The sequence below is a fragment of the Orcinus orca genome, chromosome 17, assembly GCF_937001465.1.
Source record: "Orcinus orca chromosome 17, mOrcOrc1.1, whole genome shotgun sequence".
Classification (NCBI taxonomy): Eukaryota; Metazoa; Chordata; class Mammalia; order Artiodactyla; family Delphinidae; genus Orcinus; species Orcinus orca.
In genome coordinates, this window is record NC_064575.1 from 24,025,813 (window position 1) to 24,053,542 (window position 27,730).

Below are 27,730 nucleotides of genomic sequence, written 5' to 3' on the forward strand. Positions count from 1 at the left end.
GGATAAACGCAGAGCTTTTAAGAAGCACAAACCCCAGGCCACTGCAGGGTTTGCACACTGCTTTGAACCTTGGCTTTTACAGTTGTTGCCTTTAAAGTTCTGGAACATTCTGAGCATGGCGCCCTCTCACACTGTCTCTGGCGGGGCACTTCTTACCCCAAGGCACATCTTTTAATGTGTCTTTTTTTCTCTTATCTCAGGCAGCTCCCACTTGTTTCTGTGAATCATCCGATGACATGCACGGGTTATTTTTCGTTGATACCGACACTTGAATGCTTATATGTAGGGAGCAATCTCAAAGCAGGTCTAGTGCGTTTAGAACGTATTTCTCACCTTTCATGATTTTAATTTTTGCTCCTACAGTATTGCGATAGGCAGGCTGCTCTCTTAAGGACTTTTTCCATGTGAGACATGCATAATGCAATAGTGAAGCAAACAATTACTTCAAGGAAAACGATCTCCCCAAATTATGACTTGCATCTACAGTCACGGAGGCTATTAGAATATATTTTTTAAAAAAGCTCTAAGCTGATCCACTGCTTAGGATTTTGAGATTCCCCACTGCTCTGCGATGTTTCCATTCTGTATGCACAGCACAGATTCCTGCCAAGCCTATTCCAGTGAATAAACAATGTCTTCTCTGTCAGAACAGAGAATGAATAGTATCACAAAATTCTCCTCTAATGTACCGCCTCCACTTTCCCGAACCAACCCCTTCAGAAGAGAACAGGCAGGATGAAGCCTGGGGAGGAGAACATTCTTCTCCCCCTGCCAATCTGGAACTACATTCTGGCCAGCTCAGGACCAAGTACTGTCAACTCTATATCAACTGCTAAACAGAGAAAGTTGACAAGTTTATTTTCTTTGAAATTGGATGGTAGATTTTTGCATTTCTGTGTGTGAGTGCACACAAATATCTTTCTCGAAGGAAGGAGGCAGTTCATCCACTATAATTTCAGGGCCTGGTGAAAACAGCTTTTAGCTACAGACTGAGCAGCAACAGGGGAACTTCATAAAAATGACACAGCAATTTGTGTTAAAATATTGACAGCTAATTCACGAGTGATGGAGCTGACTAGGAATTCAGCTGCTTCTGTGAAGATCTTTATTCTCGCCAAGCTCATGATTCATAAAGAAAATGCCTGGAGTTACTTCTCTGAAACATACAGTATGATGGTGACAGATTTCTCTTTGGTGTCTCTGTCTCATATTTATTCTCTCTCTGTCTCTGTCTCTCTGTCTCATACACACACACACACACACACACACACACACACACACACCTTCCCCTCCCCCCAAAAGAGGCATCGCGAATATAATGTTCCAAAAAAGGACCTCATTCATGAAGCATTTACCACCAGCCAATGAAAGATTTACTTAGTAGGTATTTTCATGAAAGAAGAACACAGATTTCTTTTAAACTCTCCCATATTCGTAAGTCTCAGTTGGTGTAAAATACTGTGATTCAGGTTTTCTCCCCCTTGTGATGTGAATACAACATATATCTTATTTTAACCCCTAAAAGGAATTACCGAACTCTTTCCTCATAAAAGAAGAAATGCTATTTTTACAATTAGACCACACTGCCTTTTGTTTTCGTGAATATCTGAGAGACACTGACACGAAGAAAAAAATACAGATTCCCCTTTCTCCCCTTTTTCCCACACATTTTGAGTCCAGCTCAGTGGGCTCCCAGATTCTGACGGCATTCTCCTGGTAACACATTTAGAAGAGACTGCAGGATATCCCAACAGCGCTATTTTCTTCCCTCCAGCTCCCTCTCCTTCTTTCTCTCCTATCACTCTAGGTTTGTACCAGACTAAACAATTAAGACTTTGTGCACTACCGCTGCGATCTGCAAATTCTAATGATCACTGGTACAATGGTAATATTTACCTTGAAGAAAGGTTTGTCCAAATAAGTATTCAAAATGCTGGCAATGTATTCCCTTTGAGATGTTGTGGTGGTGAATGTTCTCCCTTCCTTCTTGGCCTATAACCAAAGAGAAAAAAAGTTAGGGGAAAAAAAAAAAAAAAGACAGATGGATAGAGACTGTGACAGATACTGGTCCAGTTCACTGTAAAAATGCTGGCACATTTATGCCAAACACTGAACAAAGCAAACTACAAAGTAGAGGAAAAACTACACATAGTAGTGGATGAATAAAAAAATTTCTCCAAAATAGCAGCCAAGTCAATGTCTAATCAAATACACATCAATTTACTTGCTCTTTCCCTATTTTTCCTAGTTTTAGGACAAAGAAATCTATGTGTTATTGTAGTGATACTGAAATTCAAATAACTGTTGTCTGAATTTGAGAATAAAACAAGTGATTTATCTGAAAAGAGTATGCTTCGAGGTAAGGTAAGCTGTGATTTAATTGTGAAAATGTCTTACGAACAACAGTGTCGTTGATGCAGCGTGAACAGTGTGGCCCGAATGGCACACCGATCTAATCCTGAGTGGTTCCTTCATCCGTTCCACTGTGGAAATGGGGAAGGTGTGCGGGAATAGAGGAGACCACAGGAATGACTTCAGTTGATCTCCCATCTGTTTTTCTGCTCTGTGTCTGGTGCCCTGCCTTTTCTCCATCCCCCTCTCCTCTCCAATTCTCTTCCCATCCTCTAATCTTCATCTCCTGTACTGAACCTCTCTTGTACATAAGATACCATGAAAAGTACAGTGACGAAGGGAGAAGGGCAGAAGGATGAAATGAATAAATAAATGAATCTACAAGGAGAATATCCTGGATGTTGTCTAAGATTCAGAACCACGCAGTATTTTACAGACTGAGATTTTAATTCCTGATTTACAATATAAAAAACTGAATAGAACATCAGCCTTCTAGATTTGCATCTAGTGATGTTCTTTTATTAGGACCACATATGATCTCTTAGACTGAGTGTTGCTTTCTTCATAGCAGAATCAGCAGATTATTTATATTATCTGTAGGTACATCAATTGTTTCCCTGACAGTTACCAAGTGAGACATGGCCGCCTTTTGTTTGCCACTGCATTCAGCGACATTATTATTTTCTTTTTAAAAAGTAAGTCTAAAAAGATTAGAACAAGACACATAGTCACGGGCAGTCTTTCTCCAACTCAACTCCAAGTCTTTGTCAGTCATGCAAACTAAGAGAGCAGGGCTTCTCTGGGTGAAGGGCTTGACAGACAAGAGCCCTTCTCAAGCCATCTTTCTGTCTTTCATTAGATTTTAAATCAAACCTCCTCCTGAACTCCTGCCATACAGATATATTTAGATGTGGATTCCAAACCTCTCCACTTCCCTGTGTTATCACTGTCAATCCCAGAGAACTCTCTTGAATTCGTTAGAGATGTGAGAAAGATTTATTATCTAAAGCAAATTGCTACAGTAAAAAAATAAAATGAAAATAATAAACATTTTTCTTAAAATGCCAAATCTTATTAATATGTATGGGAAATAATGTTTGCACATACTATCTGTATTACTAGACAGGAGTAAAGAGTCTGATTTTAAAACTGAACATATTATTTGACAGCTAATTTAATAACATAAAAGTGGTGCATAATTTTGCATTTTCAGAACATGAATTTCACGAGTTATGTTTTTATTCCAAGGAAACAAGGTAATCAAGACAGTGTGGTACCGGCATAGGGTAGACCTCTAGATCAGTGGAACAGAATTCAGCACCCAAAAATAAACCCATATATCTATGGCCAATTGATTATTTGACAAAGGTGCCAAGACTATTCAATGGGGAAAGAATAGTCCTTTCAGCAAAAGATTATGGGGCAACTGATAGCCAAAGAATGGGGTTGGATCCTCAGCTCAGACTGTATAAAAAAGTTAACTCAAAAATGAATCAAATGCCTAAATTTAAGGACTAAAACTACAAAACTCTTAGAAGAAGACATAGGGGTAAATCTTCGTAAGTTCAGATTTGGCACTGGTGGTTTAGATGTAATACTTTCAAAAGCACAAGTAACAAAAGAAAAATAGGTAATTTAAGTTTCATCAAAATTAAAAACATTTTTATGTTTTAAAGGATACTATCAAGAAGGTGAAAAGATAACCCAAGGAATGAAAAAATATAGGTGTAAATCATATCTGATGCAGGACTTTTATCTAGAATATGCAAAGAACTCTTATAACTCAATAATGGAAAGACAACGCAACCAAAAACAGGCAAAAGATTTGAATAGACGTTTTGCCAAATAAGCACATGAAAAGATGCCTCATCAAGGAAATGCAAATCAAAACCACAATGAGATATCACTTCATGCCCACTAGGATGACTATAATTGACAAGTCTAAGATAGTAGCAAGTGTTGGCGAGGATGTGGAGAAATCAGAACACTCATACCTGGCTGATGCGGATGTAAAATGGTACAGCCACTTTGAAAACAGCCTGGTTGTTCCTCAAAAAGTGAAACATCGAGTGATTTTACCCAGTAATTCCACTCCTAGGTATATACCAAGAGAAATGAAAATGTTAAGTCCACACAAAACTTGTATGTGGATGTTCATAGCAGCATTATCCATAACAGCCCCAGAATGGAAACAGTAGCAATGTCCATAAACTGGTGAATGAGTAAACACAATATAGTATATCCACATGAAAGAATATTGTTTGACCATAAAATGAAATGAAGTACCGACACATGCTGAAACACAGCCAAACTTTGAAAACATGCTATGTGGAATGTCAGTCACAAAAAACCCCCACATATTATCTGATTCCATTTACATGAAATGTCCAAAATGGGCAAATATATAGGTTGCTTAGGGCTGGGGAATGATCGTCATGCGGATGATAGCTAAGAGCTGTGTGGTTCCTCTTTGAGGTAACTCGAATGTTCTAAAATTGATTGTGGTGATAGCTGCACAGCTCTGTGAATATACTAAAAACCATTAAATTGCACACTTTAAGTAGGATGTGAATTATATCCCGATAAAGGTGTTACCAAAACAATATTCTAAGGAATGTGGACATTACACATTACAATGTCAGTCATTTTCTAGATCAATCTGAAATAAGTATGGCAACCCCAAGTATAATTGTAGCTGGCATCACTGGAGTTGCTGTACTGAGGAAGAGTCTCCTGGCTCCACTGAAAACTATCATAGTCTGACTGAGACAACCTGAGTATAATTCTGCATGGACCAATATTCCTTCAGGTCCTCTCTCATCCTCATGACGATCTCTGAGTGTGGACAGCAGTTAATTACTGCAAACAATGATTGATCCAATCAAATAGCAATCCTATGCTTTCAATGCTGATTTCTTTTCCCACTGAATGGAAGTTTGGACTTCTGAAACCAGGTATCTAACCAAATACGACTGGCCCCCTACCCTGCATACACTAAGTCAGCAGAAGGCCAATCTTAGCACTGCTTCTTCTATACCGATTTCACTGACAGTTCTCATGAGGACTCTTACCAGCTTCTTAGCATGGACGATGTCATTCATAAGAGGCTCCAACAAACAAACTCCAGTAATTCATGATGCTTCTTGCCTACTAACCTGAAGGCTTGTTCTGGCTAAAGCCTCTCAGAGGATCTGAAATAGAATTCTATTTCTGGGCCACTGAGACTATGCACCTGACAGATGGCATGGGCCCAAGCCCCAGCTGCCATTGCTGAGGGGAAGTTTAGGGGGAAGAGCATTTCTTCAAAACTATGCCCTACAGTCCCTCCTAAGGAAGTAGTGATGACATTGACAGCAAACCTCCCTGCTATCTGTGTAGATAAATACTGGGATCTGGTAGCACAGACTTCAGAAACATGAATCCAAATTCATGTTTGAGAGGCTAGACATCTACTCAGTAGGAGACTAGACTCAAGGAGCTCAATGAGTAATTCTTAAATTTAAAAGAAATTTAAAGGTGAGCTATAAATCAGCATCACTTGATACTTGAACCCTTTCTACAATGTCTGTAACATCCAGTTCATGAGTGCAATGTCAAAAATACTTGGCTAAATGTAGCAGTTAAAAGTACTGAGCGATGAATGAATCACAGTGCCTAAGATATAATAATCACTCAATATTTATTCGCTAATTGAGTAACTTTTAAAAAATCAGAGCAGACTCGAGGATATTGCTACAATAAAGCCACTCTCAGTTGCAGTCTCTGAAGACAGAGAAAGGAGTAGGACTGCAGGCCGCTCATGATAGACATATTACCATGGCAATATATCATGCGTGCAAATGCCAGCCAAGTAAATACTATCCTTATCCACGCTGTAGTGGAAATAAACCAATAAACGAAACTTAGACCTGCTATTCCAGCCTATGCCAGATTCCCTCCCATAAGGAAAGGCTTCCAGAAGGAATCCCTCTCTACCTCTTGGAAGCACTGCTAGGTTTGAGCTAGCAGTAAGGAAGGCTTAGTGGCTGCAACCTTAGTTGGCGTCCTGGCTCTGATATCCAGGGCTATGCAGAACAAGTCCAGTACTTTCCCTATATGGCAACCTTGGAAATACCTGAAGGTACGTGTTTAAAGAGGTCCCTCTTCTGCTGCCTTTTAGTGTCCCCTTCTCCATTTCAAAGAGTATAGTTTTGAGTACCACCTACTATGACTCAGAAGAGCACAAAGGCTATATGGAGAAGGGAGCTGAGTCCTGGCCAGGCCTGCTCATGAGAGCAGAGCATGCTGAGAGCCCAATCCAGCTCCAAAGCCCAATCTAGGGACCAAACACAACATCCAATGGACAAGGCAACCTTGATTTGATTTAGCAAATAGTCCTTATCTGGGTTTTGGTGATGGTTGGTAGGGGAATTCTCAGGGCCCAGCTATCATAGGGAGGGCAGAACTGTCAGCAGGGAGCAAAAAGCTGGGCAAGTCAGGAAGGTGGTCCACTATTGTCCTGGAGGTCCAGTCACAGCTACAGAATCTGGCCACGGGGCAGGATCCCTGGGTAAGAGGCACACTTCTCTAGAAGACCTCCTGGCGAGACCGAGATAGACCGTGGTACCCAAAGTAGACACTGAGTCCCAGACACGTAATACACAGGAAGACAAAGAGCTGAAACTTGGAAGGTCAAGGAGTGAGTCTCAGGGCAATACCATTCTCAGCATGGGAGATCAAAATTCAACAAACACACTCAGACAAGCATTGAGCAAGATGATTATGGGCGAGGCACAGAGAGAACATGACGAGTGGTATGCCCTGCAGCACTGCGAGTTTAAGGATTAAACATCTTAGTATTTCCTGCTTTAGTGAGAACTGAATTCAGATCTGGGGAGGGCGAGACAGTGCATGCAAGAGGACCAAGTCGGGGAGGAAACAGGGAAGGTAGGAGGAGACATGCTGGGGGCTGACACTTTCATTTGCTGGTGTTCTCTTCTAAATGACTAAGCTCGAAGGCAGTTCTCCAGATGAAGTAACACGGCATCTGGGAAGAGGAGCTCATACTTGAGTCAGTTCAGATGCTACACTTTTATTTAGAAAGCCTACGATCACCGAAGCTTTTCTCACCAGCTACACTATACTGTGGGCATCTATGAATCTTTTACTTGGTTCACACAAAATCTAAATTTGTTTCATCTACGATGCTGCTAAGCCACATCTCTCTTTACTGCCTTTTTGCAATTTAATTGGTGGTGGTGCTGAGGTGGTCTTGTCATCCCTGTTCCATGTCTGCGTCTTAGATGTGGGTCATTGCATTAAACGTCAAGTTGTTATCAAATTCTGTTTCCTTCATTTGTTATTACACTAGCCACCTCTCCCAGTTTGCGGCCACGCATTTATAGTGTTTTACCCAAATGAGTCCTCATGTTGACTAGAATAGGATTAGGTTCAAATACCAGAAACCTTTTTCCAGGAAGAAAGCGATTTATTAATCAGTTCCCTCTGGATATACTTACCAGACCAGTTATTAATCGAGCTCATTATACACACCCCCTATTTGTCCAAATGTTAAATGTTAGCAATGTGATACCCTCTGGTTAAAAAAAATCAAATATATCTCTAAACAAGTATATGCTATTTGTTATTAATCCTTCTGAATTCTATGATGGGTTTCATAAATTGTCAGTATAACAGAGATCAACCTCAAAGCAAAGACATATACTTCCATTAAAATTTCAATATTCAGCCTTTGACAGTAATCGTCCAAGAAAACTACATACTAAATATGCATAATGGTACAGCAATGAAAGGAGTAGCTAAGGACAATGTATATGGGCTAAGGTATACTGTGCAGTATTGGAAAACATAACTTATGACATTTCCTTCTCTTGCATTCTTCTTTCCCTCGGGCTGCACTTCTCTTGCTAAGCTCCCCCATGTTTTCTGGCCATTTTTTCTTGCTGGTTCTCCCAGCTGTGTCTCTCAACTTTTCCACCCAGCCCCCCACCCCCCAGCTGCTTTAGCTCACACTTCCAGCCTTCCTGGTATTTACTGTGTTAACAGTTCTAGTCATCACACCATCTGATGTCTCCTGCTTCATTTTTCACACAATCTAACAGCTGAAATCCCTGATGTATGCAAAGCAACAGTCCATTAAGAAAAGAGTTTTCCTTATCGAGAACAAAAAAAAATGGAAAAGGCAGGAAAGGGTAGTTCACAGAGGTGCCAAAGAGAGGCCACTATGTAGATAAGATGAAAGAAAAAAAAGACTTTTTTTAAGCCTCGAAAAGATTATGACACTGGGAAATCTAAAAATCCCCTTCAATGGTGTGGTTTAATGAAAATAATCCCCTTTCCAAGAAGAATATATTCTAGGGAACGGATGATAAAAATCCTTAAACACGTACCCTTATACTATCTACAATATACAGAACCCAGGTAAGCACTGATACAGTTATAATACATATACTAAGTTATTAACAAATGACATTTTCTTAGCAAAGCCTTCTTTTTGTTAGTATGTTACATGGAAAGAGGCTTAAAATGACACCTTCTACTATAAGGCTTATCTGTAAGCCTGCATCCCAAGTGAACAAGGCTTGGGCATGAATTCCTTGCAGTTTCAATATTAACAGAGAAAAAATCAAAATGACCAAAGCGCTCAACAGGAAAAAAAAATCCTTTCTTAATGGCAAAAAATAGAATAGCTTACAATATGCAAATTTAATGTATTTAAGGAAAATTGTGTGCTTTTCGGATATCTGAACAAAAAGCAAGGTAGCATAAACACTAACATTAAAAAGATTAGCTTCGGGGGCTTCCCTGGTGGCGCAGCGGTTGAGAGTCCGCCTGCCGGTGCGGGGGGCGCGGGTTCGTGCCCCGGTCCGGGAGGATCCCGCATGCTGCGGAGCGGCTGGGCCCGTGAGCCATGGCCGCTGAGCCTGCGCGTCCAGAGCCTGTGCTCCGCAACGGGAGAAGTCACAACAGTGAGAGGCCCGCGTACCGCTAAAAAAAGAAAACAAGATTAGCTTCGGAACTTAAATGTTGCTGCAGTGAACAGAAAATAAATTGACTCCTCTAACTACTAGTTTACAAATTGTAAGTAAAAAAAAAGTATTTAAAACATCCTCCTTTAGGCAAAGTAAATAAACAGGAATAATAACTAGGGCAACCAAAGAGATCATTCATTCATTCATTTCCTTATTCACCTTTCAATGATATTTCCTTGCTTAAAAAAACCAAAAGGTAAATATTACTCCATTCCCTTTCACTCTGTGTATCTGAAAACCTGTCTTTTGGACTGGGACTTAAGTTGCCATATATTGAGTCTATAGCTTTGGCTTGTTTTTGCTGAAAGATACTTAACTGGGTAGCCACCAGGCCCACTGCCTTTATCACAGAGCCTCAGATCAGCCTTCAGGCATTTCCCCACGAGCGGTAACTACCAGTTTCGGGACCACCCAAGGGGTAGTGAAGTTAGAGGGTTGCGGTACGCGGGCCTCTCACTGTTGTGGCCTCTCCCGTTGCGGAGCACAGGCTCCGGACGCGCAGGCTCAGTGGCCATGGCTCACGGGCCCAGCCGCTCCGCGGCATGTGGGATCTTCCCGGACCGGGGCACGAACCTGTGTCCCCTGCATCAGCAGGCGGACTCTCAACCACTGTGCCACAGGGAAGCCCTGATCACTGATCTTTTCCAGAAGAAGTTGTGCAAATGGGTATATATGTGCGTGGTGGTGGGCAGGCAGGGGGCTGCAAGGAAACTTCCTCTTGCATAGGAAGCAGAGGAAGGAAACTTGAAGTTTGTCCATGTACACTTTCAAGATCCAAAATTCATAGAAAGATACTTACTGTTAGGAGTCCCAGCCACAGAGTAATTCAAGACAGAAAGGGCCCTTCCCTCCGTTCTTAAGGTTCTGAAGAACTGGCTGTGTTGTCTGTGTGGACCTGAGGCAATGGCTCTGGCTGGTAGGGTCAAGCGAACGGGTTGCACTTCGGCTCTGGTTATTTTCCCCATTATTGAAAAACTGTTGTCTATAAAGTCTCTGAGTTTCAGAGGGGTGTGTGAGGATGTGGTGGGGTAGGTTGGCATTTTGTAGATGGACCATATGGGACAAAGTAACTTTATGGTGACCCCTTCCTCTCCATACATGTATATATAGAGATTGTATGTCTATATCCATCTCTTTCTCTCTCTCTACATATACATGTGTGCGCATACAGAGAGAGAATACATATTTAATATGTAAGTAGTGAGAGAATACACACACACACACACACACACACAGACACACACACACACACACACACATGACCACTTCAATCTTAGACTTTCAACACTGCCTGCAGACACCACACCAGAACTGTACCATTGACAGGATACCTATGTGGCCATTCTCTTATGAGCTAGGGTTAGTTTTATGAGATGCTATCATATGTATGACACTTCAATCGTTTATTTGATGGAAAATAACTATTAGATGACCTAAGTTGAGCTTTAGAGAAATTCTGAGCCACCTAGTGAGATGTAATGCTCAGTATCCAGAGAAAGTCAAGGAGAGTCAATGGAATGGAAATAATGCATAAACTAATGTATGGATGCTAGCAAGAGCTTCGAGATAGTCAATGCTCCTCAAATGTCAGCTCTATTATGACCTGTACGCAATGGTATATTCAACAGAACTGAAGGTATCGTGATGGACTCTCGTCTACTAAGCTCATCTCTGCGGGGAGGCTACACTTAGATACTGTACTATAGGTGTGTGTATAAGTTGCCTGTATGTGACCATTTCGTGTCTCTTATAGGTTGAATTGTATCCTCCCCAAATTCATATGTTGAAGTCTTAATCCCCAGCACCTCAGAATGTGACCTTCTTTGGAAACAGGGTCATTACAGATATGATTGGTTGAGATGAAGTCTTACTGCAGCAGGGTGGGCCGCTGATCTAATATGATTGGGTCCTTATAAAAAGGGGAAATTTGAGAGGTGCACACAGGAAGAATGCCCTGGGAAGATAGAAGTTAAGCTGCCACAAGCCAAGGATGTACCAACAGCTAGGAGAGAGGTCTTGCAGCAGGTCCTGCCCTAGTACCTTCAGAAGGGGAAATGGCCCTGCTGACACCTTGATCGTGGACTTCTAGCTTGTGGCACTTAAATTTCTGATGTTTAAGCTACCCAGTCTGTGGTACTTTATTATGGCAATCCTAGGAAATTAATACAGAGCCAGTACATGAAAAAATGGTCGTTTTCTAATATTGCAGTCCTAAGTTAAAGGAATAGAGGTGATATAAAATAGATAATCAACAAGGACCTACCGTATAGCACAGGGAACTATATTCAGTATTTTATAGTAACCTATAAGGGAAAAGAATCTGAAAAAGAATATATATATATATATGTATATATATACACACACATATATATGTGTGTGTGTATATATATATATGAAACTGAATCACTTTGCTGTGATTACACTTTGCTGCGTTTACACAACGTTGTAAATCAATTATACTTCAATAAAACATTTTTAAAAATTTAAAAAAAGGAATAGAGATGAGGGCGAGCAAGGTAGCACTCATCACTTTACACATCTCATATCAAGAAAATTTACATATCAACCCAGCTGTTACAATGGAGTTATTTCTTAATTATATGAATTCAAGTAAACATTGAAATAACAGGTTCACATAATTCATAATACAACTTCAAAGAAGGAATTTGTATTTTTTTTTTTTTTTTTTTGCTGTACGCGGGCCTCTCACTGCCGTGGCCTCTCCCGGAGCACAGGCTCTGGACGCACAGGCTCAGCGGCCATGGCTCACGGGCCCAGCCGCTCTGCGGCACGTGGGATCCTCCCGGACTGGGGCACGAACCCACGTCCCCTAGCATCGGCAGGCGGACTCTCAACCACTGTGCCACCAGGGAAGCCCAGGAATTTGTATTTTTAAACATTCTTGTCAATAAGACTGAGGGACTAATTACCTAAACATCATAAAGCAGAATTAAAGAGAAAACTTTCAATCATTTCTTTAATCTTGAGGAAAGTTTTGAGACGATTCCCTAAGAATTTGACCAAAATTTCTAGGGAATTTTTTTTTGCTTTATTGGGACATCTATTTAGATTGAATTATTTATATATTTATATAATTATTTATATATTTATTTTCTTTGCTCCTCTTAGTTAATTCATGTTTTTCCTTGAATTCATCCTTAAAAGTCTGCCCTGCTCTACTGTTTAGCACTTGCGCATATTTCAGAGTTGGATTAATGTAATTTTAGAGTTAAAAGAAACTCTGCAATATTTCAGCTCATTAATTTTAGCAACAAGGAAGCCAATGCCCAGCTGTGATCACACAGCTCATCAAGGTAGAGGACGGAACAGAACCTGGTCACTTTTCATTACTTCCAGATCTATGGCCCTGGCTTCACCGTGTTTCACCGATGCTACCTGTGTGTGCTTCCCTAATCAGATAATCTGGCTTCAGGGTTGGTGCCTTTTATGGTTTTTTTTTAATCTCATCCAAAGATTCTCTTGCAACGCCATATCCAGAGCAGGCATACCAAAATGCCTGTTTAAATATGGATTATTGATGATATAGCTAAGTTTCTGTATGAAGATACTAGCAACTGATCATACATGACTGCTCTTCAGTATACTGTTATCTTTTAAGAAGTCTCTTCAATTTATTTACTATCTAGAATATATTTTCTTTAACCTGACCATAGAACTAATCGGCATTATATATAACCCAGGTTTCATCTTCTTAGCTGTTTTGATATCCAGGCTAATGGCATTTTAAGTGAGATGTGAAATCTGGGCTTTGTTACTGTGGCCCTTTGTCTGGGTGTCTGGTCAAAGAAGTCAGTCCATCTACTTGGTTAAGTAAGGTGGGAAGAGGAAAGAGAAGAAGGAAATAAAAGAAAAGCAGAAATGACAAATAAGCTTTAAAGATTCTGAACTCCCTTAGACAAAGGCATGATTTCTAATATTACAGTTGGTAAAAATCACCAGACAACAAAGGCTTCAGGAGGTAACATGGCTGTATCGTCACATACAAAATGGAAACAGCTGAGAGCAGTTTCCATATCAATCTGCCCAAATGGAGATAAGTGGTTTCATCCACAAGCCTAGATAAAAGAAGAAACAAAAACACCCTCCAAATCTAACTGTGAGAGAGAGAAATGAGAAATATAGTAGCAGCTTCCTCACTGCAGAAGTACGTGTTTTTGGTCTGCCATCAACAGGTGTTGCCATGGTAACTATCCTGTAGTTAAGAAGTAGTAGAAGTATAAAAAACCACAATGAAGGGGAAAATAAAAAAAGTGTGCTGTAGTAAAACTAACCTCAGACCTCACAGAGTGAGCAGCAGAGACTCGCTCTCCCATTCGCCAGGTCTCTGTGTTGCTGGAAAAGGGCTCAGCCCAAGAGCACGGTGCTTGGAAGACCCAGGGAACTCTCAGGGGCGCTGTTGTGTCCTTCAATGTATCTTAGGTGCTAATTTACATCCCCACTCCCACAGGTACATTTTAGCTTTTTGATGTCTTTGTGGGAAAGGTTACAGTTCTGTAACGTTGTGTCTGGAAACCTCTAGAAAGGGAACATATATCAGTGAACAATTTCCTTATTGTCCTTCTACTTCTCACAGGTAGTGTGTTTAGTAACGATTTCTCTGTGTTCTCTCTCCATATGGAGAAGCCAGGGTTTGCATGCAATGAATTAGTGCGATAATAACAGCTATTTCTTGCTTTGAACAACTATAGCCAGTATTTGCAGCCCTGGTACCAAGAAATACCTCAGAGCCTGGCTAGGATTAGAAGACCATTTCCATGGTCCTTCCTTCATTACTCACAGCTAGTGATAGTATCCTATACTTTTTTCATCCCAAATATACTAGCATCACGAATGATGAAATAATAATCATTCTACATTTTTATTTTGTAAGCTATTGTTGATGACCCCATGAAAGGGCACAACCCAGCCCCTTTATTTACCCAGATTTTTGCTGTTGCTCAAATGACCACTCCATTTGATAAATAAATAACATGGATGCATACAGTTTGCTAACTTCCGTGATGCTTTAAAGTTAGGACAGCTGATGAAACAAGTTTTTGAAGGCTAACATCTGAACGGTTTAGCCTGAGAGACAAATCTCTGTGGTACCAAGGATACTCTGTTGAGACCAAGCAGGAGTCAGAGTGCTGTGGAAAATAAAAGAGCTGCGGTGTGAGCAGAGATGGCTCTGGGACCTGACTTTACTTCCCACGTCCATTTCTGGAACTCAGGGTCCCGTTCCCTAAAGAGATGGAAGCTCCACCTCCTTCAAAGGGTTCACGTGAGACTCAAATGAAATAATGCCGATGAAAGCATTACTTTTTGCATAAACATTAAACACTAGGCCAATGAAAGCTGATGTTGGAAATATGATTGTCACTTGTTTTTCAAACTTTCTGCTATGTTGGTATTACCTGGTTCACGTTTTTGAGGATAAGTAGGCCACGAAATTTTCACACGATGTTTCTGGCAGAAAATCTTCTGCGTTGTTTTCAGTTGGAGGCACTTATATGATCTGGATGTCACTGTATTCTATTATTTCCTGTTCTTTCGACTTTTTGTTCTCAGGTTGGCAGATTTGTATCAGCGGGTGCGTGTGTGTGTGTGCCTGTGCATGTGTAAATGAGGACAAGCAGTAAGGGAGGGAGGAGAGAAAGGAAGGGAAAATGAGAGGAATAAATGAGTTAACAAAGTGGGAAAGAGCTTTCTTTCCCATTCCGCAGATACGTAGCCATCCCTGATGGTGTTTGTTATCGTATTTGCAATCTGTAGATCACTAGGCATACGTTCCTGGTGGCCTTACACACTCTTCAGGAGAAGCAGTTCTGGGGACGACACTGATGTCTGCCACTGACTCTCCTCTCATGATGCTCTGTTTCTCCATTTTCAGGTCAAAGGGCTTTGCCAATTGTAGTTCAAGATGCATAAATCCTTCTGTTTCTCAAACTAAAACCCCTAGATCTCTTTTACAATAAGATACACACCTTCTGTCTTCCTTGTGTGCTTGTTTTATTAAAGAACAGCTCCTGCTTTAAAATGCTGTCCTCGGGGCTTCCCTGGTGGCGCAGTGGTTGAGAGTCCACCTGCCGATGCAGGGCACGCGGGTTCGTGCCCCGGTCTGGGAAGATCCCACATGCCGCGGAGCGGCTGGACCCGTGAGCCATGGCCGCTGAGCCTGCGCGTCCGGAGCCTGTGCTCCGCAACGGGAGAGGCCGCCACAGTGAGAGGCCCGCGTACCACACACACACACACACACACAAAATGTTGTCCTCTTACTTCTGAGTGTTTTGAATTCATGGCCCCCACTTTATCCCTTCCATTCTGTCTCCTACTTTCCCCCTTAAAGCCTGCTGTTCATCACATTCAACTGCTGGCCAAGTCCCATGGATTCTACCTCCTTATGGTTTTGTTATAGTAAATCTCCAGCTCACTGTAACACATGCTTATTGAAAAGGTTCACAGAACACAGAAAAATACATCATACAAAATGAAAGTTCCTTTTCACCTTACCGCCCCCATCCCACTTCCTCCCTTATAGGTTAGCACTGCTCGAGTGAGTAAAAAACGCTTAAAAAAGGTCTTGAAAGATACAAAAATCTAAAGGTATTTTTTTCTTTCTTTGTTACGTATATGGTATTCTACACAAGGCATTGTTCAACTGTTTCCTTGTGTTCATTTACTGTATTTTAGAGAACTTTCTATGAAAGTAAATATTGAGTTCTCTCATTTCTCTTAATTATAGAGCATTCAATGGTATTATAAATATACTATATTTAGACATTTCCATGCCAATGAATATTTAGGTTGTTTTTGGCTTTTCTCAGTTAGAAGCAATGTTACAAAGATTACTGTTGCATATATATCTCACTACAAGAGTGAGTACATCGATGGGACAGATTCCCAGACATGGAATTGATGGGTCACAGAGCATGTGCACTTTTTGTTTCATTCTCCCTCTCCTTATCGACCTAAAACCAAAGTTGTATTAATACACAGTCTGTGTAACTGTAAAAGAGAGTATACTTCTCAGTTCTGTTGGGTTTCACCACCACTTAGATGCATTTCTCTTAACACCTTCTGGGATTCTTGGATATCCTTGTCTGTTGATGGCATTTCTTCCTGGCTTTTCAGCGCTGCTGTGGATTTGTGAATTTCTTCTTTCTTTCTTTTACTTTGGTGAGTGAAGGATAAAGCAGAACCCCACATACTTGGTCAGCTATCTAAAAGCCATAAGACCTCTTGCCCGACTACTCTTGTCTCCTTTGTATTCCTCCTCCACAGCTGTCCAGCTAACCTTCTGAAATGCAAAAATAATCACTTGACTCCCCTTAAACTCTTTCAATAACACCCTGATACTTGGTGGGTGTTATGGGTTGGATTTCGTCCCCTAAAAACATATACGTTGAAATCCTGGCCCCAGTATCTCAGAATGTGACCTCACGTGGAAACAGGATCGTTACAGAGGTGATCTACTTAAGATGAGGTCATGAGGGTGGACCTTAATCCAATATGACTGATGTCCTTATAAAAAGGGGGAAGTTGGACCCAGAGACAGACATGCACAGAGGGAAGGTGATGGGAAGAAACACAGGGAGAATACCATGCAAAGATGGAGGCAGAGGTTGCAATCATGCTGCCCCAATCCAAGGAACATCTGGGGCTACCAGAAGCTGGAAGAGGCAAGGAACAATCCGACCCCACAGGTTTCAGAGGAGGCATGGCCCTGCGGACACTTGGATTTGGAATTCTAGCCTCCAGAACTGTGAGACAACGAATCCCAGTTGTTCAAGGTCACCCCGTGCTTTTCAGTACTTTGTTACGGCAGCCACAGAAAACTAATGCAGTGGGTAAAGTCCAACCTCTTAAGCATCTCACATAGTACCTTTCATGCAGTGGCTCGCTGCCCTCAGTATCCTCCCTCACTACCTTTCCTACCAATACCCTACTTCCTTATCTGCTCATGTCCACAAGTTCTAGGATGCTTCCTAAAGCCATGCTTTTGAACACCCTGCTCCCTCTACCTAAATTCCCTTCTCCACTCCCCAAGCATTACTAATGTGTCTTAGCTAATTTCCAGGGTCATCTCCATTACGAGCTGTTTCTGACATCCCTTTCTCCACCAGTGTCCCAGACACAACTACCTGTCCTCGTGAGTCCCCTCTGTGCTGGCCCTAGAGTATTTTGACATGATTTTGCGCTTACTTGTTTATGCACATCCATCCCCCTCTGCCATGCTGCGAGCTCCTTGACGGAAGAGCCATTTGACGTATTCTAGCAAAATCCCTGCATATAGCATGTCGAAATGGGATTTTGCTCAGTGAACAATGCTACGAAAATATAAAAACCGTAAGCAATTTAATGTTTTTAAAAAATTGTTATTTTATATTGGAGTATAGTTGACTTACAATGTTGCGTTAGTTTCAGGTGTACAGCAAAGTGATTCAATTATACATATACATTTGTCCATTCTTTTTTTCAGATTCTTTTCCCACATAGGTTATTACAGAGTATTGAGTAGAGTTCCCTGTGCTATACAGTAGGTCCTTGTTGATTATCTATTTTATATATAGTAGTGTGTATATGTTGACTTTATTCTGTTAAACGTCTCTCATGTAAAGAGTTGGAGGAGAGTAGGTCAGGGCTGACTACAAATGGCTGATGCGCACAGGTGACATTGGCTGAAAAGTACTTTTCCACACACCGAATTTGTGGCTATTTTCAGCTTGTTTTTGTTTCTGATGAGATTCATTCTTCTAACCAGTCACACTTAGGAACGTCAGACTTTTCCTTCAGATAATGTAAACTCTAACAGCTCCAATCATCAAAGATAAGTCCATCACCTGGACCTTGATGTCCACTGACTGCTTCCTTCATTAGAGTGGTTTATTAGAGGCAGAAAGTAGACCAGTGGCTGCCTAGGGCTGGGGGCAGTGTAGGAGATGGGGAAATTGAACGGGGTGATGACAGCTAAGGGGTGAGGGATTTCCTTTTAGATTTGTAAGAATGTTCTAAAACTGATTGTGATGATGGTTGCAAAACTCTGTGAATATACTGAAACTGTACACTTTAAATGAGTGAATTGTATCATATGAGAATTATAATTTGATAAAGCTGTTTTAAAAATAAAAGGCATGATTCATTTAATCCAATCTAGTCCACAAGAATCGCTGTTAAAACAAGTCAACTCTTTAGTAGCCAAACAGCCACACAGATAAAATAAAATAAACCCACTGCAGTAATAAAAAAGAAAACAAACAAACAAACATAAAACCACAGCCTGGAATGTATATGGCATCCTACAGAAGACATGATGGACCCCGGGGCGGGGCATTTCCCATCAGGCCCATTCACTCGGATCATCCTATTGCATAGTTGTAGCAGCATAACTAAGCCTCAGAACTTTCCTTTTGTCATAAAGTGTTCAATTCTCTCTTCTTTCTATGTCACTAGAGATACACATAGTTCAATAAACATGACAGCTAGGAGGGAAGTAAGATAAAAGGATAAGTGATAGCCAAAAAACAAACTCTTAAAAACTACCAAGCTTTAGCTAGTGGAAGGAATATTAGTCATATGGTGAACCAATGACCTCTGTGCTAAGTCAAGACAGTAGCATTTGTCAGGGTGTCAGGCAAAGGAACACAACATCTTTAACATTGGTCCAACTGTTCAGTAAGTCTTCTGAATAGACCAGGCAATGAATGACTAAAAGCAGACATCCTGGTGCTTATTCATACACTGTTTTGTATTTATCACCTGTTATGCAAATGCCTGTCACATGTCCCCAGTGAAATTCCAAACTCCTTGAAGACAGGGAAAATATCTAATGGATTTTCTCTCCTCCCACCATTCCATACCCAAAGCAATCAGCAAAGAGTTAAAACTGCTTTACGGGGTACAGGATACACCCATCTTAGAGTCTTACAGCACTTAAGAGATTTTTTTCCTTTTTAGTAATGTTGTTTTGGAGCAAACATAATTTAATGCACGGAATAACAAAATCTATGTAATAAACAATTTTGTAATTGATTGTTACCTTTCTTTGAAGCCCCATTTCTAAGGACGTTATTTTGGAGAAATGCATACTACAATCACATAAACACAGAAAAAGCCTTCAAAAATCAATGGGCCGGGCTTCCCTGGTGGCGCAGTTGTTGAGAGTCCGCCTGCCGATGCAGGGGACACGGGTTTGGGCCCCGGTCCGGGAAAATCCCACATGCCGCGGAGCGGCTGGGCCCGTGAGCCATGGCCACTGAGCCTGCGCGACCGGAGCCTGTGCTCCTCAGCGGGAGAGGCCACAACAGTGAGAGGCCTGCGTACTGCAAAAAAAAAAAAAAAAAAAATCAATGGGCTGCTGGCTCCTGAATGTATCAGAGCATGGCTCCGTGAGCCAGGATTCCACTGGGTCCACCCAGATTCACAAACTTTAGTTTTGAAAACTATTTCAGAACTAAATCTTTTTTTTAAAATAAATTTTATTTATTTACTTATTTATTTTTATTTTTGGCTGTGTTGGGTCTTCGTTGAGGTGCACAGTCTCCTCACTGCCGTGGCTTCTCTTATTGCAGAGCACAGGCTCTAGGTGCGTGGGCTTCAGTAGTTGCGGCACGCAGTCTCAGTAGTTGTGGCTCACGGGCTTAGTTGCTCCGCGGCATGTGGGATCTTCCTGGACCAGGGCTCGAACCCATGTCCCCTGCCTTGGCAGGCGGATTCTTAACCACTGCGCCACCAGGAAAGCCCCTAAATCTTTTTTAAAGGTAGTTTTTTAAAAAAAATTTTTATTGGAGAATAGTTGGTTTACAATGTTGTGTTAGTTTCAGGTGTACAGTACAGTGATTCAATTATATAGATATATTCATTCCTTTTCAGATTATTTTCCCATATAGGTTATTACAGAATATTGAGTAGGGTTCCCTGTGCTATAAAGTAAGTCTTTGTCTATCTGTAGACAAAGTAAGTCTATTTTAACTATAGTAGTATGTGTTAAAGGCAGCTTTTACAGTAACCAGAGGCAAGATTTTTATCACAGAAAGGGAGGGAATAATTTCTCTCTGCATCATGTCCTTACATAGGTCACACAACTGCAAAAAAGTACAGACTCTGTGCTATTGAAATCTGATGATTAGTCACCGAGTTCAATATATTCTTAAAAATCTATAGTTAAAAGTAATTAGCCAAGGTAAATTATAGAGAGAAACATGCAAATACATGAAAACATTCTCAGAGTTCAATGTACTAGGATGTAATAAAGAAAAAAAACCCACCTCTCTTCCACACATTCAGAAAGAAATACTCAAGCATCCCACTTCTGAAAGCTCCTTGGGTAAGGAGGGAGCTCCCTAGTTCCTGTGGTTGGGACTTCCCAGACCTCTGTAATCTGACCAGCCAGCCTAGTTCCTTTCCAAAACAAACTCACCTTCCCCTGCCTTTGCGGACACTACTTTTGCCTGGAACGTTCCACCCTCTTCTCCCCTTATCTCTAAGTTCTGACCATCCTTCTTAGTAAGACTTGCTCTTTTCCTTCTGTCCTTTCTGCCCAGTTCATTTGACATGAAATATTACCTTACCTGTCCTGTATTGGGGGTTAAATCCCTTTTTCCCTGATCAAGCAATTCAAGCAGATAACACTTCTGGCTCTTTCTACTTCTTCATTTAAGGGGAGGGAGGTGGAGTGACTCACTTAATGAGTCATTCCAGGAAGGGTAAACTAGGTACCCTGGGTGTAGTTCCTCCCTTCCTCCTTTAGGGATGAAGCAGCCCTCTGGGAACTTTCCTCTGACCCTCCATGCCATAAACTGATCCTTTTGGCCCACAGGTCTGCCCCAGCTACTGTGGCTTGTGCGTAACTCTGGGGTTCCGCATCAGTACAACAAATAAACCCCACCCTCCCACCTGGCTTATACTAGTAATAATGATGACAGTTGAAACTTATCTGCCAATTATTTTATCCTCTCTCTTAATTTTTTTTCAGAACTTGGTAGGGTCAGAGGGGTGTCATGATTATAGTTTTCATCAAAGATTCCAGCATCATTCATATATGTAAGTTGACATATATTGATTCGATGGCTTCCAAAATTGATGTGAGATTGCGTCCCATCTCCCTGCCTGGACATAATTTTGGGTCATGTCACATAAATCTTTGCTACGTGGTGAGTGCTTCACCACAGTGCCCAATGTATAGCAGAAATAAACTCAGAAAGGTTCAATTATGAATACATCATCTAATTAAAGATATACAGAGAGAAGATTATAAGACAAAACTCAGGACTACAATACTTGTGATTCCAGCTAATAGTTATGACGTTATTAACGCATTTTTGTTGTCACTTATCAGCAGTGTTAGCATAAAGTTAATATAGGCAGGCTGAGTATAAAATTAATATATGCGACACACTGTGATCCTGCAGAGTCAATTTAATTGCACGTTGAGCAGCAAGAAGAGAGAATAAAAGACAAGGCATATACTGACTGATTTTCTTCATCAAAACCAACAAGATCTCATTTCAACAAAACCCTGTCATTAAATGTCCAGCACATCTAACAGTGAATTTTATATGATATATATCTGAATCTAATTTCCAAAGCAGGAATGGCAATCTACCATAAGCCAAGTTTTCATTTACCCACACATCTTAAACCTTCATCTTATAGGTTCCATTAGCCTTTGCTCACTCTTACATAAAAAGCTTCACATGTATTTAAAAAGCTGTTAATGTGCAATGTTGCTGAGAAATAGTGGTTCAGTCGTCTAGTATATGGTTTTGAGTGTCCCCCCCCAACCCCGCCATGAAACAACAAAAGTAGATTAAATACATAAAGGATTTACAATTATGTCAAAATAAAGACAGTGTTTCACAAAATTTTAGAGGTCAATTAATGTGATTAAACCACTAATTTCAATTTTAGTTTTAGCACTTTTTTTGAGTTTCCAAGTCTTTTTATTTATTTATTTGTAATTGAGTACAGTCGACAATATTATAATAGTTTTAGATGTACAACGGTGATTCGATATTTTTATAGATTCTACTCTAACAGTATTATAAAATATTGGCTATATTTGCTGTGCTGTACATTACATCCTTGTATCTTATTTATTTTATACCTAGTAGTTTAAACACAATCTTTTTTTTTTTTTTACTTAAGTTTGAGTTTATTGAATACTAACTGGACGCAAGCACTAACTAGCGTATGGTATCAGTAAGCAGTACGTAGCCACACAATAATAATTCTAGAAATGATTACTTATATAAAGCCCTTTCCAGTTTTCAAAGATGTCACACACAGTTTTCCTCTGACTCTCACAGTCTCCTGTTAAAACAGCAGAGCAAACATTGTCATGCCCATTTTACAAATGGGGAAACTAAGGCTTAGCGAGGTCTTGAGCACTGGCAGGGCTGGTACTACCGTCCAGACTGCTGACTCCCAGGAATTAATCAGTCATTTGGAGATTCAATAAATAGTTATTCAGCACCTACTGTGCGGCAAACCCTATGTTGCAGCTGGGGATGGAGATGGTCCCTGCTCTCCCGGTCTCTCCCCAGCTTATCCTATTTGACATAGGACCAGCCATCAACATGCACATGATACTTTCAACACAGGATTTTTATTTTATACCTCGATAAAAGCAAAAATAAATTTGTGAATATTTTTCCTGTAAAAACAAAACTACGGAAGACTTCCTTAATATTAATACAGCTTAATCACTTACTTTAGAAATTAAGAACATGTTTCATTGTTACTCCTCAAAGCTCCAACTAGAATGATAGTGTTTCCATTCAAATTGAAACTCCAAGTAAAAAATACCCTTTGGCATTTTTCAATGAAGCATTTAATCTTCTATCAGATGAATGAGAATTTAATCACGTAAATTAGTCTACCTCATTCCTCTACCAAAATGTTAGAATTTATCTAAGGAGACAAACTTAGATGTAAACATTCACAGGAACAGTGATGAGAATATTGCTGGAGAAGACGACCCTTTTTGAAATTCAGTTTTGGGATTCACATATCCCAAATCACAGGGATCTGAGTTCCCAGTACCACCCTGCAGTTCTCAAGACACGAGTTTAATATGAGGTGGCTCCTTCATAAGTGCAGTTGTCATAAAATGTCATAAAACATGAGAGAGAAGATCCATGTTGAGTCCTGAGATGAAAAGGCACGGCACCCACATGGCTTTTTCTCATCTTTGCCCATAAATTAATTAATCAGTAGTAAAGACATGTGCATTTAAGGCAGGCTTCCTTCCAGGCAGGAAGACAGATAGACAAGACAGATAGACAGATATAACACAGAGAAACCAGCAATCTTGACGTAGAGAAATCCAATGAGGCAATGAAAGGAGAAAAGTAGGTGACTGAGTCAATCAGCCAGTGAGTTAATTTCACAATCGTGGCCTCACACTCTTGTTGATAAGCGGGTGAAACACAGTAGAACATGGGCTCATTACAAACGAAACACAAACCCACCCCTTCACGCCTCCAAGAGTTATCAGTCTTTGGAATTCAGCAAGTAGAGAAGAGTGTCAAAGTGCACTTTAGTTGTCCGTCTCCTTCCTCCACTCTTTCTTTCTCTAAAGGATCATAACTTATTTGTCTCACATTTTTCTTTTTTTGAGATAAAGTCTATATACTTTTTAAAGTATATAGACTTAACGCAGCATTATTTCTTATGTAGCATATATTTCCGTGTCGATCCGTCAGCTGTCTCTGGGTAAGGAACTGTGATGCCAACTGTATCACATGCCCAAGTTCAGTATCATCCACAGCGCCTGGAGGCACCGCTCTCCTGTAAAACGAGCCCTGCCTTATTAGAGTCCTGTTAGATGGGGTGGGAGGAAATAGAAAAATGAGACCCAGAGAGGCCCTAATTTATATAAATCACTGTCAGATGCTCTTTAAAAACGACTTAAGCTTTTTCAAAACATCAGGTCCCAAAGTGCCACATAAATTTCTATAGAATGATACATTGACTTACACATTTCTCTATTGGTGTGGGATTAATTAAAAATCTAAATCTTTGGTTCAAACTTCCCACCTTCTCTGGCTTATGAGACATACACAAGATTCTGGCAACCTAGGAAGAAAATAAAAACAGCTCAAGAGGCCTAATTTACAAAAAGAATTATATTCCAAAAGCTCATCTTCAAGCTTGTCATTAGGAACACTGAATGCACTGTCACATTAGAATGAGTAAATGAAAGTTATTACATTTTTAAGACAAATAGGTCATAACAATTTTTATCAAGTTAAACAATTTTGTGGAAAGCGAAGAAACCAATGAACATTAAAACCCTATTTATTATATTCTGAAGTTTCCTTGATCTTTAATTTTATAGAAACATTTACCAAGTTGCCACCAGCGAAGAAATAGTTATGTACCATTTTCAGTTATTATGTCAAATATGCATTTCCATGTTCCAAAACAGCCTGCATGTGTCATTTTAAAATTATAAAATATTGTATACTTTTATATCCTTAGTCACTTCCTCATTGTTAAAGGCAAGTAGCTTCCAAATTTTCATTGTTTAAAAAACATGCCGTTATGAATGGCTGCACAGTGACTTTTGCACCTTATTCTCCATGACACAAAGTCATGATCTCATACGCTAGAAACACAGTATCAGAGAAGAGCCATTTACTTATCAAGATTGAGATTACACTTCTTTCACTCGGCTAACTGGAGCACCTGTGAGTGACAAGGACGACATCAGAAAACTGAATGGAGATGCTGAATAATTAACGAGCATGATGCCTCCAATACGGCGCTGATTATTAGTATTATTTTAACATCAACAACCACGCACGACACCACAGTTTGCTAAGCATCTACCACCTGTCAGGTGCTTTGCAAGCATCATTCCCATCCTTTACAACTTTTACAAAATAGGGATTATTATTCCCAGTTTAAATATGGAGAGGGGTTAATGGACTCATCTAAGGCTACAGAATCTGCATTAGAGCTACACTTCGAACAGAAGTCTCTCTCTGTTCTGCCCCAAACTGTCTAGTTCTTAGAAAAAGATCACTGGATGGGACTATCAACCTGCTAAAACCTATTCACTAAAGACTTGAAAGTGATCTTTATTTGAGGCTTTGTAGTGAGACTTTATGTGCCAGCCTCCAGCTTAGGTGGGAGGTCTGCTGAGGGCACCAGTACCACCAGCAGATGGACCAGTGACATAGCAACAGTGGCAGCAGCAGCTATCTCCGTTGCAAGAGGTGACATGGCCAACAGGGCACTGGGACAATATTTTAGCTTGACGTCCTTAACCACTTACTTTTTTTCCGTAAGTATCTCAGCTATTTTGAGGTCTTATGTGGATGGCATTTTTTTCCAAATCATAATGTAAAATCATCCTTAATTTGGCAGTAACTGAGCGACATCATTTCTTTACATGTCTGATCAAAATACAGCTTTAAAAGTCTACAGACAATTAAAATTTTAGGAAGCATTTAGAGAAGCTTATTAATGTATTCCAGAATCATTAACCAAAGAAAAACATTAATCTTTAAGATCCCTGTTGAGCATGGGGAGCTATTATTCTTGGGATTATTTTGTATAAACAAGCCCAAATCCTTATGCTGCACAAAGGCTAATGTCTTTGCTCAGAGGATCTGAATTAATTTATGACCTCTGCTTCTGACTTAAATGCTATAAACATCTCTGTTGACCTTGAAAACAAAGGCTGCTCCTGCATAATTTTTCAAAGAGAGGAACTTAAATTAAAGTACTATGAAAATATTTACTGGATAGAACAAATGCCAAGATCAAAAATGCTAAGACACTGAGTAGATATTTATTATCCCCACTAATCCTTTTGTATTTCAAGGTTTATTTATTTTTACTCTGTTTTTCATCAGCTATGATAGCATAATTTTAAATTCATAAAAGATGATGCAGAGTTAATAATATCATGAGCTTTACAAGAATGTGCAAGTAATACTGAAAAAGATGGAAATCCATTTGTTATCTGAACATGTTCTTTGGCTGAACCAGCAGAAATGATAATCTAATGCTGGAATTTTAGCACCTCGCGCCCTGGCCAATGAGGCCCTGCATACAGAACAGAGATTTAATTTTAAAACATCCATGACGAATAGTTTTAAAACGACAACTCAATAGATCAAACAGTCATGCTCTTTCAGTGTATTTTAATTGAAAAAGCACAAATTTTATAGTATTCTGTCTTCCTAGCATTCCTAAATTCTCACTTGTGAGGCAGTATCTGAAGTTAAGACATGGACCAATGTCTCCATGGCTTATTTGATGAAGACATACTAATAGTTATTTCTCATTGAATATACTTTATGGCAACTTCTAAGGGACTGTTAAAAGGAATTTCTGATCGGATGCAGTTGGGGCTTGAGAATACCAGAAATGATAAAGCACTGGCTACTTAAAAGCCTACCTAGATCACTGTCTTCAAGGCGTTCATGTATTTTTGGATGGTTGATGGACGGGCCTTGGTGACAGATCAGGCATGAGAAGTATAAAGGAGGGAAGCACCTTGGGCATATGGTGGTGCCATTAACTGGGATAGGAAACTAGAAGGAGGAATTGATAAGGGTGGAAAATAAACACAGAAAGAATTTAGTTTGGTGAATGTCAATTTTAAGGTGGATGTGGGGCATGGAGGTAAGGAAATCTGGTGGGCAGTTACACTTAGGAATTAAGATCTTAGGAGAAAGGCTGAAAGTAGTGAGCAAACCAGGATATGCAAACATTTTCTGTAATGGGCCAGAGAATAAATATTTTAGGCTTTGCAGGCCTGACGATCTATCCCAGCTACTCACTTCTGCCATTGCAGCAGAAAAGCAGCCACAAGATAGCACAGAATGAGTGTGCCTATGTTCCAATAAAACTATTCCTAAAAACAGGGGCCAGAATGTATTTGACTGCAGGTCATAGTTTGCCAAGCCCTGAGTTCGACGACAAATAAAGTCCTCGGAATGGATGAGCTCACCCAGGAAGAACAAATGTAAGGCAAAGTAGTATGACATGAAATTTGAAAACATGGAACTCTGAAAAAAATAGAAATTCAGAATTCCATGGACTTTATCTTCAAATTAATCTGCAGAGTTAACTCTATTTAATAAGTCAAAGGACACAGCAGTATCAGAATGTTTTTCTTACAGGTTGATTTTTTTTTTTTTTTAGGTAAATCACAGCAAGTTGATGGCAAAATTAAAGTAAGAATTGAGAATTCCCACTATTCCATTCATAGGCTATAATCCATCTCTTATAAATGAACGTTCTTTTAGCATGTCTTGGGAGAGAAACCTATTCTTTCCAGAACAAAATAAATTTCTCTCAAGGATTAGATTTTGAGAGACTCTACAGCACTA

General features: G+C 40.1%; 1 protein-coding gene across 4 annotated transcripts in view; it reads right to left on the bottom strand.

Moving 5' to 3' along the window:
- Positions 1-27,730, bottom strand: part of PAG1 (phosphoprotein membrane anchor with glycosphingolipid microdomains 1) — a 143,362-nt gene that overhangs the window by 60,551 nt on the left and 55,081 nt on the right. For 3 of the 4 annotated variants that reach the window (XM_004276173.4, XM_033439840.2, XM_033439837.2), the window contains 2 exons: positions 4,347-4,446; positions 1,897-1,992 (listed from right to left, as the gene is read on the bottom strand). In XM_004276173.4, the coding sequence (XP_004276221.2) occupies positions 1,897-1,992; positions 4,347-4,418 (168 nt within the window). In that variant the 5' untranslated portion in view covers positions 4,419-4,446. The remainder of the gene's footprint in view (positions 1-1,896; positions 1,993-4,346; positions 4,447-27,730) is intronic. The other variant, XM_033439841.2, reaches the window with a different exon arrangement.